At 41.1% G+C, this 13338-nt stretch overlaps 1 protein-coding gene across 3 annotated transcripts; it reads left to right on the top strand.

Annotated features, from left to right (window-relative positions):
• Window positions 1-3121: 3121 nt before the first annotated feature.
• On the top strand, window positions 3122-12750 carry LOC145451145 (DNA replication complex GINS protein PSF1-like). 3 transcript variants are annotated; one of them, XM_080329646.1, is made up of 7 exons: window positions 3123-3246; window positions 3349-3443; window positions 8807-8871; window positions 10005-10106; window positions 10169-10259; window positions 12226-12309; window positions 12478-12750. In XM_080329646.1, exons 2-7 carry the CDS (start codon window positions 3369-3371, stop codon window positions 12649-12651), a joined length of 591 nt encoding a protein of 196 aa, XP_080185772.1. In that variant the 5' UTR covers window positions 3123-3246; window positions 3349-3368; the 3' UTR covers window positions 12652-12750. The 3 variants fall into 3 exon arrangements, with proteins under 3 accessions (XP_080185774.1, XP_080185772.1, XP_080185773.1); XM_080329647.1 differs by lacking the exon at window positions 3123-3246 and adding an exon at window positions 3272-3295; XM_080329648.1 differs by lacking the exon at window positions 8807-8871 and having other exon boundaries at window positions 3122-3246.
• Window positions 12751-13338: the final 588 nt, after the last annotated feature.

Genomic DNA, 13338 nt, shown 5'->3' with positions numbered 1-13338 from the left:
AACGTATTCTCGACAGCGGAATTAGCCTTCCGTTCACCCGCCTGAAGCTATTTGTCGCCTACAAATCTGTAGATAAGAAGCTTCTAGTAAGGCATAAATATACAGGTATAAATATCAGTGTCAGTAAAATATGAATCATAAATTCGATCTCTCACCTCTTAAACGGAAGTGTTCAATATTCACATATCAGGCATTTGGGCACATGTCGTGAGATTATTAGCCTAGGCTACTTATTTTTGAGCATCATTAATTCTAAGATGTGATTTGTCCCGAATCATGCATAACACCACTTAACCCCTAACGAATGTATAGTCTGTTTATTCACATGACTATCGATCAATGTCACAAACGGTGTAATTGACAGCCCAGCGTTCTGAAAGAGTGGCCCATAACCGTGCGGCACAACCAATGTTGTCGCTTTGGACTGCTATGTGTTCGCGGTTGTATTTCCGACACTGCGTATGTACGCATTTTTGTGCAATCAAAAGGATATGTACGTTGAGTTTGTGGATTGAGTACCTCCCCTCCACCCAAAAAATATGTGTATTAGGCCTATGTCATATCTACGTAAAATGCGCTTGAGTATACTTATATATTTACTAAAAATTCGCATGACTTTCGATCACCGGCTCATGGATTTGAAGCTGATGTGCAATACATTACGCGTACGACCGTCGACCATACCCCACTTCCAAACGGAGTCTAACCTGACTACGCCGATCGATCGCATGTCCTGCGGCGAATATTGGTTGGTTTGGTACAAAGGATTCGAAAACTCGAATCTGAATCGAGTAACTGATTCGAATCGGGCAGTCAAAGACGATTCTTTCGAGTAGGCTATAGGCTACTCAAATTATGCGCTACTTGACACTAATAGTTAATTTATCAGCGAAAGGGTTCCAGGCGGGCCACGAACAAAATAAAAATTATATTTTCGTGGTAAGTATTGCGGTAGCTTTCCATTGACACCAATTTTATCAAATTTCTCGCTCGAGATGTCAGTATATTTATAATGACTAATTTGGTCAAATGGAGATGACGATGTAACCCAATCTCTGTGAGCCGGGGTGCGACTTGGTTGGGTCCGCACCACTGTACGACCTATGGTGCTACAAAACATACGTTCAATACATAAATGTTCACTGTCCAGATAACTATCGGCGCCTAAAGTTCCATGATCCTTGCCATCTAAGCCATACAGTACTGTCATCCGGGTCGTGGGCACAGGAAAATGATGCACCCCGTGAAAAATAGGTCAATTTGGAACCGTTTGCATTTCACAAAAGAATTTATCTTTAGTTTAGTCTGGTACGATTCGGCGATTCCAATATCTTTTTACTATATTTCAATAGCAAGTGGGAGGTCGCGAAATAACAATATTCAATACGACAAAGTAATTAATAACAACAGGCCCGCCCGAAGATGTTTGAATTTTCGTAAACATTAATGTCACCAAATCCCTCTGCTTTGCCGTTAAATCTGATCACGTGGACTGAGAGAGGAAATAATTGATAGTAAGATATGCAATTACCAATATTAATTAACAAAATTCAGCCATGAATCTAAATCTATTTTCGCGCCCGCGCGATTGCGCAACAAATACACACTCACTTCCAACGCGAAAAAGTCCTGTCGACCAATGGTGAAAAGGCGCATGAGAAAAGGGGGTCTTGGGGCGAATCCTCCAGAAGTTTGATCGAGCACCCCATGGGGGACTAAACCAACGTTTTGGGTGGTGGTGGGCCTACTGTTTCATTCCTGACTGTCTGCGAGCACTACCAAAGACAGATATTCCTATCGATAGTTTTGGTCAATGGAACTGACGAATATTTAAAGCATCTCAATGGTCACAAGCAATTTAAAGAGGAGTTAACGTTTATTTAATTGTAGTTCCAACCAATGATATATATCATAATTGTTTCAACCCAGAGCACTAATCAAGGTGGATGAAATCTTCCGCAAAACATTTTTGTATGTGCATTTTGGGAAATTAGTTTGTGTCTTCCTTCGAGAGTTTATTCCAGCAATTAGGCTACGGGGCTTGGGCAGTTGCGGCCCACTATATGCTATAGACTAGGGGTGGCTAGCCTGCGGCCATAGAAGGGAATTTGTACGGCCGTGAACACGTAATTCAATTAGTATGTGCTGGTGGCCGTCGACATGCAAATTGAATTTACGAATTGACCCGCGGATTTTTTAGAGATTCAAAATAATCTTGAAATTTCCTTCGCGTTGCGCGCGATTCAACGTGACTTCATTTTTCGACTTCAATATATACTCTAATTGCGTCCTCTGCAATCTCATCCCCACAGTACAAATGCGAACAGCAGAGGAAAATGACGCGCTCAATATAGAAATACCAACATGGACGACGGCCGAGTGTCAGCCGAACATATTCGGGTTTATTTCAATGTGAATATACTCTTCAACTTGGAATCGTGTGTTACTCACGAAAGATATTTGTTTCTGGTACGTTTGGGCGATTTCAATCTCTTTTTACTATATAGGCTACTGAGAATCTTGATGGGAGGTTAAGAAATAACAGCATGCAACGAAGTGAGTAACAACAATTGGTCCACCCAAAAATCCATCATCATTTATAAGTTGCCCTAAAGTTTCGACAAACACCCCTCTTTCAACTCTACCGGTGAGCTAATCACATGGGCTGAGAAAGGTTAAATGCTTGATAAGACTATATGAAACTACTAATATTATTGACGAAATTCATCCGTGAATCTGAAAATTTTTTCTCTCTTGGCGCGACCATTACGAATCTCTGAAGCTATTCATAACATCACTCGCGATTTAGGTACGTATAGTAAGCGGATCTGAATAAATAACTCAGTCATAACATATGTATTTGGCGTCCAGTTAGTTCATTACGACTATGGCCTGGAACGCGGCCGTAGACTACATGAGTAATCGAAATGCGGCCGTGAATAGCAAAAAGGTTTGCCACCCCTGCATGGAGTAGAGCTCGACACTGGAGTGCGAACAGTATTTCGCTCTCCAAGTATTTATGCAAAAATGTTAATTGCACTGGATAATTCGAAATCATCACAAAAAGTGGAATAACATTGAAATCGGGTGGCATTTTTAAATGATAATCACGAATAAATGACAGAGGGAAGCTATGATCCGTGCGTACACTGCGTACACTCTTCTGTAAGTATACTTCATCATAACATCAGCTAGCAGCGCGGGAATCGAAGAGATTCAAGATTGAATCAAGACTTCGTTCAGCAGGTAGGTACTGACTCAGTCATTCAGCAATATTTCACGAAATTTTGAAGACGTAAGCTTTACGTTGCCAACGGACAATGGCGACTGCTTATTCTCATATTTTAGATTTTCTACGCTAGCCGAGAATGTTTGGCGAAAAGGCACTCGAGCTGATCAGAGATCTACATCGTAGCAAAGATGGTACACTTCCTGCTTACAATGTAAGTCTTCTCTACCGATCTTTTCGTATTCGTCAGTGGTTACAATTTTTGGAAGCTTAGAGAATTATTAAATCGGTTCCAGTTCCACAGGGCACATGAAAAAACACGTAAATACATAGCGTAATGTAAACCAATGTAGAACCAGCAGGCTGTAGCGAAGGTATCGGGGCATCATGTAGTCAGAAGTCAGCTACAGCCTGAATAAAGACTTTTTCCATTGCAGGGAACAACAAATTAACACACTTACCGTATCAGATTTAATGCAACAAAAACAAAAGGGAACTAGGAAGGCTTTTGACTATATGCACTCGCAGTCAGCCAGACTGGAATTAGTGGTTGTTTTCGGCAATAAGTTGCGCGTGACAGAAGGGTTTCTTCCATAGAATAATTAAAGAATTAAATGGAAAGTTGCGCGTGACGTTTGCCACCAATTCCACTCTGCCCGTTTGGAATCGATGGCAGCTGCTCCCCTGACGGCTTTCCGGGTGCTTGCTCACTGCTCACAATCTCCCCCGTAAATTAGCACCCCGTGCTCACTTGACAGGGAGGGTCCTGCTCACAGCGTGTATTAGCTGCTGGCTACACTGCTCACATCTCACAGTGCTTCTCATGAAACCAATAAGTGCTTTCCATGAACACGTGAAAATTCGACAACCAATCAGAAGCCAGCAGTCCGCCAATCATCTCTCTTATTGGCAATTGTGATTTTCTCACAGGAAAATCGTCGGTGTCTCACAGGGAACGAGATTGTCTCACAGCAGAATAGTCAGTGTCTCACAAGTAACGAGATTGTCTCACACCAAAATCGCCCGTGCTCACAGAGGAATCTTCAATGCTCCCCTGATATATCAGGCAAAAAGGCCAGCGATTCCAATCGGGACTCTGGGCAGTCAGTAACTGTAACAAATTGGTCAAAATCACACTTTTACTTAAGGATTTAACTATTTTGTCAGCTGGTCCTGTCACAAATGTTATATTCTTCAGCTGGTTATGTTACAGAGAGTTATTGTCAGTTAACCAATAATTCGGCACTTCTTCGTTATTCCCCACACATCCAAAAAATGATCCCCATGACACCAGTAAATGCTTCCCATGAACAACAACAGAAAAATTTATAAACGTCAAATTGAATTGTTTATCGCGTTGGGGTGGGGTAGACTGATATTAGGGATGGGGAAGGGGGATATTAGGGTTAGGATATCCTAAGATTAGGGTTGGGGATATTAAGGTCGGGAGATACTAGGGATGGGAATATTAGGGTAGGGTAGGTTAGGGTTAGGCTTAGGATATCCTAAGATTACGGTTGGGGATATTAGGGATGAGGGAGGGGGATATTAAGGTGGGTTTGGGTCCAGGTTGGCGTTAGGATATACTAAGATCAGGGTTGGGGATATTAGGGTCGGTAGCTGTTAGGGATGAGGAGGGGGATATTAGGGTGGAATGGGGAGGGGGATATTAGGGTGGGTTAGGTTGAGATATCCTAAGATTAGGGATGGGGAGGGGTTATTAGGGTGGGTTAGGATCAAGGTTGGGGTTAGGATATCCCAAGATTAGGTACGGGGGAGGGGATATTATGGTGGGTTAGGATATCCTAAGATTAGGGTTGGTGTTGAAGATTACAATATTCCCAAACCTAATCTTGGGATACCCTGACCCCATATCTAACCCCAATCTTGAAATATCCTACCTTGACCGTGGCCTACCCTAGCACCGGCGTCCCGCAACCCTAATCTTAGGATACCCTAATAACCCCTTCCCCAAGCCTAATCCTAGCATATCCCAACCTTGACCCCAACCCACCCTGATACCCCCTTCCCACGCCCTAATATCTCCCACCCCTACCCTAATATCCCTTCCCCGACCCTAATATCTCCCACCCGACCCTAATACTCCCCTAGCCCTAATCCCAACGCGAAAACAATTCATCTTGACGTTTATCAATTTTCACATGTTCATGGGAATCATTTATTGGTTTCATGGTGATCACTTCTGGATGTGTGGGGAATAACGAAGAAGTGCCAATAATTCTAACCGGTTCACTTTCACAAGACGGTTCTGGCTGAATTCCACCACTGGGTTCAGTCTACCCAACTTGTAGACCTGATTGGAATCGCTGGCCTTTTTACCTGATGTATCAGGTGAGCAGCGATGATTTTCCAAGTTAAAGTAATTCAATAAAAAATAATTAAAAAATAATTAAAAAATAAAACATAGTGTGAGCACAGGACACCGATTCCAAAGGTGCTTATAGACACTTGTAGGCGATGGCAAAGTCGTGAGCGTTGATACTCAAGTAGAAGTATAGATTTTCGAGACATGTCAAAACTAAACTATAATTATAACAAAGGAAATAGAAAATGAAGTTTTGAAAAGTATTGAAGAAAGTAATTGCAAAAAGTGGATTTGATTGCAGTCAGGGTTTAACCAAGTCTTAAGTCAATCTCACTTTTTTAAGTTTTGACTCGAGGCAAGTCTGAGTCCTAGTCATTGAGTAGAGCAGTGGTTCTCAACCTTTTTGGCTTCGCGGACCCCTTTTGACCGTCACGGACCCTCGCGGACCCCCTCAAGTTTTAGTAAAATTTTAGCTCTATTATGGTGCAACCTTCATCTGTCTTGTGCAAATATGAACTGTAGGCTTGTGATAAACAGCAAAATATTGATTTTTCTTGAAGATAACATCATACTATTTATGTAGAAATTGGTGGACTTTTGTTATTTCAAAGCTAATTTTGCTGCTGTATTTCTTGAAGTACGTGGTCTAGTCTTGAAAATCCGCGCCTTCGTTTTGATATGAACGAGGAGTGCCGAAAATCATTTCCACAAAGATAGATGGAGGCTAATGCAATATTAACGCATAACGCTTCCGACGATACTTTTGGCGTGATCGCAACATTTATGGCACCAAAATGAAGAAACACATATTTTATGAACATATCACGTCCAGCATCTAGCGCTGGGACGGGCAACATACGGACCGCTGGTCGGATTCGGCCTGCAACGACATTTTGATCGGCCCGCAGAGAGTTTCTACTGTCAAAGTGAAATCCTCATCTAGAAGTATAGACAAATTTTATGCACCAAAGAATGGATCCAAGTTTCCAACCAGAGAAAGACTGTCATGAAACGATTTGTTCTGTTCGGGTTTGCATATATATTTACGAGCAAACATTTTCGACCATGAACAATTGAATATTAACGAGACAAGGCTGCATACCAATATAACTGGTGATATGAATTTCGGGGTTGGAGCGTAATGCTTTGATAGCAACGAAACACTCCTCGTTCATCAAAAAATCAGCCTTGTCGATAGGGCATCCGCAATAAGAATGCTCAAAATCTGACAGCCGAGCTTTAAGAGTATAGGTATATCATTGTCCGATTTATGGCGAGTGTCAGCCGAAAATATTCGGGTTCATTTCAATATGAATATACTATTCAATTGTATATTAAAGTTCTGTACCTCCAAGAAGCTGTTCCATGCTTTGGGCCAAATTATGGAAATACTTCGAAAATTTTTATTTCAAACGACTGTTCACTAATTTGATGAGACTGCTAACTTCAAATTGAAAAGGTTTCGCAGACATTACGAAGTCACCCTGATTGACGTTACTATAGTGCACTATAATATCTCCATATTTTAATTTTTTCCACAAACCCCAACAAAACATCTCTAAACAGCAATTTGTTTGTATCAGCAGGTTATTGGAAAATTGGCAATGAAAATGAGTTTCCACACTACGACAGTCCATGTCAGACGATTATGATGATGATATGAGTCATGAGGTTTTAGCATTTGTGGTGCGAAACTGCCTCATGCTTTCTTAAATTAAAAAATAAAATAAAAAATATGTTATCAACCATTTTAAAAATTTAGAGGTCTCGCGGACCCCCTGAAATTGCTTCCCCGCGGACCGCCGGTTGAGAACCGCTGGAGTAGAGGGTCGAGTTCAAGTCATAGTGTTCACTGTTAAGCTATGAGTTCAATCCGATTCAACCCACTTTCTTCAACTCTGCCCGAGTGATATAGAATGGCTCGACTTCATAATATCATAATTTCTTCCAGTCCTAACAGTTTCTTGCCCTATTTGCTGAGGATCATGACTGATAGACGACATACCAATAACGTGGCAACTTTACTATTCTTTGAAGTTACTATGAAACGTCTGTCTTGGCCTTCCTAGTCTCGAGTCATGCACAATGACTCCTGTACAAGTCCAGTCAATACACAAATTGATGAAAAACTGACTCGAGTCAAGTTGAGTCGTCAAATAATCGTTACTCGAGTTGAACCATGACTTGAGTCCTTACAACCCTGATTGGGGGATTGCATACTGTTAGCAGTTAGTCGAAGGTGGATATTTAGCAGTTAGTCGAAGGTGGATATTTTCAAAATTGCAGCCTGCATCTTTTTGACAAATGCAAAATGGGTGATGACACTGAAAAAGGTGCAATTTTCAAAAACTCGTTCAGTTCTTGTGTTACAGGGCTATTCGCCCAATTTCCAAGACAATTTAACTCATAAAGTGATGTGATCATACCCAGAGACTACTTTCCAGTTAATAAATCCAAAGTGGGTAGTTTTAATAGTAGAAATGAAGTAATCTAAAGACACAACTACAAGAGTAAGTAGCATGATAATACTGAAGAGGTTATACGCTATGTTTTTCAAAACTTCCATTAGAGATGTAGTCGTGCAGTATATCTGCTTAGATACTGTGTCCTTATAGAATGTAAACGTGGAATGGCAACGACCGATTTCGCAGCTTCGTTCCGCTTCGCTGAAGCTTTACTCAGACTTATTTTACGGCAGCTACTGTAGAATTTCTGACAATCCAAAAGTGGTCCTCCAAAGCTCAGAATTTACTGAATCCGGTCTTGATCGAAAGCTACTGTCGCACTGATTTCGAAAATACCAATCAAAATATGGTCAGGCTCCGCACTTAGATGAAAAATCACCCTCAACATCTAAAATCTGCATTGTTCGGAACAATCGGATGACCGCAAAACAATGACCATAACAATGACCCATTGCGGCTCTTCGATTGTTCGGACAATGCCGATAATTCAGACTTGACGGGTGAATTCTGAGCGGTTCAGTGCCTGGTCATATTTTCATCTACATTTTCTGAATCAGTGCAACAGTAGCTTTCGATCAAGACCAGATTCAGTAAATTCTGAGCTCTGGAAGACAACTTTTGGATTGCCAGAAATCCTACAGTAGCTGCCGTAAAATAAGTCTGAGTAAAGCTTCAGCGAAGCGGAACGAAGCTGCAAAATCGGTCGTTGCCATTCCACTTTTACATTCTATAGTGTCCTCATCTCGTTTTCCATGTACCTTACAAGATGGTATCTTGTATTTACAGGCAGATGGAGTTCGACAAGTCTTGGAGGAAATACAGGTTTTGTTCGACACAAATCAGAAAGATGTGTGAGTTGTGTTCAATTACCTAGATAGCGACATTGTAGCGTCGTGCTCACAAACATCAGTGTTGTGACCTTTCGAGGAAAGCTTAGACGAATTTGCTTGATAGAGCTTTCTAGGTTTTTATTAACTGAAATTCGGCTACAATCTAAACGGAACTAAGACATGCACTTCCAAGCATACAGACATAAGCAACTGAGGTACAAACAGAATGAACAGAGCGAAGTAAACTAATTACAGTAATCAGTAATCAACCAAGTGTCTTTAACAATCACCACAATCAGCACCCTTCATTCCTAACGTTGTGTTGTTAATAGTCGAGTGGAATAGTATATATTCATATTGAAATAAACTCGAATATTTTCAGTTGACACTCGCCAATCGTCAGCAATTTGTAGAGAATTGGAAAGAACAATTTATATCAACAATCGTCTCATCAAATATGGTGCTATCGTCATTGAATTAGAGGAATGAATTTGATCAAAGTTGCCAATGATGTCGCTTAGGTATACGACGAGCTGGTCAGTAATGAAATACTTCTACTTTTTCGGCGTACTCGAGTAGTTTTTTACTACTCACTCATGGTTATGCTTTGGACTAGTTCCTCTCTACTAGACAGTTTTTAGACAAAGGCACTTTTTAGATTCTGAATTTTGTAAAGTCGCAAGTAGTTTTGGGCTATGCTTGCGTCACCTATCATGTGTGAAATTATCATATACCGGTACCAACTGGTCAAAGTAGCTGTACCACGTGACCATAGTAACTGAATTGCTAATCTACTTAGTTGAAGTAATTTTTACACCTCTTGGAAATTCATGACTTGCACGATGTTACTTCTATTTAAGTATCAATTGTGACTATATTGACCACCTCTGGGTGTTATAAGTTGTAGATATTGCAATATTCTACTTGATTAGCTGTCTCTGAGGCTTGTCAAATCATGCTATAGAAATTATTACGAATGGAAATCAAAATCACCATAGCAATTTCAAATTGTGTGTGTAGCTGATGTGATGTTATTATTCATTGATTATATGGATTTCAAAGAATTTTATCTCCAAACCACGGCAGTGTGGCACCTGTCTTCCACCCTCATCCATTTGGAAGTGTGTGTAAAATCATTTATCTGTTGAGTTCAGAGCGAACCTGCCAGATCCCGAATCGGACAGGATCAGAATGGCGGCAGTTCAAATGAGGCATGCTGGCGTTCAGCGTAATAAACGCTGCCTACTCGCGTACTTGTATGCTTTCCATTGCCTGTGGCTAGCGACCGATTGTAACGTGAACCAATTTGTGCGTGCAGGTACAATCGACTTCATCGTGTTCGACAAATGAGATGGGAGTTTGGCAGCATACTGCCACCTGAAATACGGGATAATTTATCTGAGAGCGAAGTGAGTACACGCATCTGCTACGTATTTCAATTTCAGCCTAATTTCCATTTTACCATAACATAGCACTATGTCTCTATTAATATGGCATGCCAGTCAGAACCACTGTCGCTTAATGGCAGTCAGCTTGAATATCGCCGTAGACGTAGCCTAAAGTTTTTACATTTATTGTGATTTAGTGAAGATGTAGCCTATCACATCTAAGCATTGGTGTCGTTTGCCCTGGCTATGTCCATGAATTTCACGCGCAATGCCGCCAATGGATGGTCAAGTTTTATGCAAACATTGCCAACTAAGATTTACTTGCAAATCAGCCACTCAAGCAATAACAAGAAAGTAACTTTGAAATGCAGTCATCATTTGTTGATGCATGATGTCAATTTTAAACCTAAATCCACACCTATGAAAGAGTGTAGAATAGATATCATTGGGAAGGTAGATTGATGACTAGGGCAAGTTTTTGCAACTTTTTTTACAGCTTCCGACAGCTTCCTAGATAACTCACAATCTATGTACAATGTACATACAATGAGTTTTAAGCTCTTTGTAGAGATTTTATAGTGCAACTTTTATCAAATATTACGTCATAAGGTAAAGGAGTGATTTAAAAACATGCTATAAACTATTTCTAGTATGGTTCTATTCCCTTTGATTTGCTTAACAGAGAGCTATATATGATGGGGTCAGTTGGATCTCACTGTGTTGGGGTTAGTTGAATCTCACTGTGTTATCTATGACACAATGGCTTGAAAGCTACTACCCTACCAAGCAAGACCGTGTCCGAAAAATATGTAAATAGATCGCTTTAGTTATTCTGTCGTTTAAATTTGAGATAAGTTTCCCATTTCACGAACTCCCAGGTGAGACCACCGAAAATCACATTTTCACTGGGTCACCTTATTCATGATATTGATTTTGTTGAAGTCGCCAATTGTTCCGACGCGGCACTGATGACAATGAGTGGCGCTTTATCAGATGTCGGGATCCTGTCTGCAATACACCAAATCGGGCAGTGGGGACTAGGCAAGCGTTGCGTATCTCAAATCTCTTCTGTTCTCAAATACAAGCAGTCCAAAGTGTACGTAGAATACGGAAGAGCTTGTTCAGATTATAGATACGTGAATGGCGAGATTCGCAAGATTGCTCGCTCGTCCGATAGCAGTCGAAATTGAGAAAAAATTACAGCAAAAGAGCTATATAAAGGTAAACGAGAACGGGCGGCGCAACAATTGAATTAACCAATCATCAACCAAAAACCGAACAATTAAAACTTGTCGAGGAAAATAACGGAATGTAAATTAAGGACAGTAGAATCAAACCGATTCACTAAAACATCCAAACTGATTAACTAAAAACATGACTCGTCAAAACAGTGAAACACCAATAATGAGTTTTTCTGTAACGCCTTGGGTCGTGTTTACAGAACTAGGGTTTGGGATGAGGTATTTCACTTGTTTTAGGGCGAGGGGCTTATCGCTATGCTGTTTGGCTTTTTTTGGGAAACTTATTCCCGCATTGCGTAATTTTCTTGCAGTGTACCTGGAAAAAATATAATTTGTGGTTGTGGTCTCGCCAGAATGTCCGTGAAATTGCAATGTAACAAATTTGACAGCTCTGCAGGAACTAGGTTATGCAACAGAACCTTGCAAGTATCTCGTATCCTACTAATTCAACAAAAATGTTAAATGCAACTTATGTCGAAATTAAGTGCAACTTTCTCGTGATTTTAGTGCAACAAAAACTTGCCGTGTTGATGACTGTTATACCCCTAAAGTCGGTAAACCAAATCTCGTATAATTTCTCATGTCAAGTCAATTTAAGACATCCAGGATTCATAATAATAATTGTCGGATTCTATTTTCATCTGCCCCTCATTCATGCAGCTTGTTTGTTCTGTATTGAATCTCGCCAAATCCCATGTTCTTCCGCATGCACTCATCTGTTATGAAAATTTTGTTGGGATATTTAGATTCATTGGTTCAACAGTTATAATCGTTCGCTTGGAAACTACATGCGTTCTATCGGCGACGGCGGCGGATTGGATTTAACCCAGGTACTGATGCTTTTGCGCGTTTCCGCCTACGAAGGTTGCGGCTAAAGCGTTCAGCCACACCTGCGCTACGAACTTCGTTGAGCTCTCCGTGTTGCGTTACACAGAATAACATTTGTCAGTAACAATGTAACACTTTGATCAAATGTTTGATGATTGTCTTGATAACAGGATATGAAGCCTCCAAAGTCCCTTTACATCGAAGTCAGGTGCGTGGAGGACCACGGAGAGTTGGAGATGGAAGACGGCACGGTGCTCACGTTGCGCAAAAACACGCAGCACTTCTTGCCGCGATCTCAATGCGAACATTTGATCAGACAAGGAATATTGCAGCACATAACTTGACATCCTAAGAAAGATTTTGCTACCAGTTGCGTTTTTTCTACAACAATCATTTACAAATCCAGCTGTCACCATAAATAAATGATATTCCTAGCCCCCTGAGATTAATCTTCCGGAATATGATTTGTGCATTGATAACAGACAGGTGTGTCGCAAACTTCATCGGATAACAGGTAAGAGTAGGGATGAATATTTGGGTAGGGCGGAAAATTTCTCAGCATTGCTGAGGTTCTGTTATGATTAGGTCTGGACTACCTCAAGCAATGTTCCTTCTAATTTTCCATGAGTCTGCGCGAACTCACTGCATGTTTCCGCACCTAGCGAGATAGTGTAATGGTGATGCGTCCGGCTTCTTGATCGGTAGGTCGTGTGTTCGATCGCCGGCTGGGTCAGACCAAAGACTCGAAAACTGGTATCCGAGGCTAGCTCGCTAGGTGCTCAGCACGCACGAATAGCATGGAGGAGAAAAATTGGTGGTGCAGACTGGATGACCTTACGGTAGTACGGCATCTCGGTGGTGCAGACGAAAATAAATATGATCTCTCCCTTGGACAACAGTGCGTATCGACGAAAACAAAGAAAAGGTCATCGCTTAGGATTTTTTGTGCGTAGGAACTGTGTCAGCACTGCGCAGCTTAGAGGGAACATTGCCTCAGAGTATATAATGCCAGTTTCTACATCAGTGCCCTT

This window comes from Botryllus schlosseri, chromosome 11 (assembly GCF_051294905.1).
Source record: "Botryllus schlosseri isolate E-star chromosome 11, Bs_hap1, whole genome shotgun sequence".
NCBI lineage: Eukaryota > Metazoa > Chordata > Ascidiacea > Stolidobranchia > Styelidae > Botryllus > Botryllus schlosseri.
This window is presented reverse-complemented; position numbering and strand designations above follow the sequence as displayed.

What these genes read in the sequence shown, in the direction of transcription:
- LOC145451145 (XM_080329646.1), top strand. Translation starts at nt 3,369, where the DNA reads ATGTTTGGCGAAAAGGCACTCGAGCTGATCAGAGATCTACATCGTAGC. An exon ending in GACACAAATCAGAAAGATGT is followed by an intron (nt 8,872 to 10,004) that starts GTGAGTTGTGTT and finishes TGTTGAGTTCAG; the next exon opens with AGCGAACCTGCCAGATCCCG. An exon ending in GCGGATTGGATTTAACCCAG is followed by an intron (nt 12,310 to 12,477) that starts GTACTGATGCTT and finishes TCTTGATAACAG; the next exon opens with GATATGAAGCCTCCAAAGTC.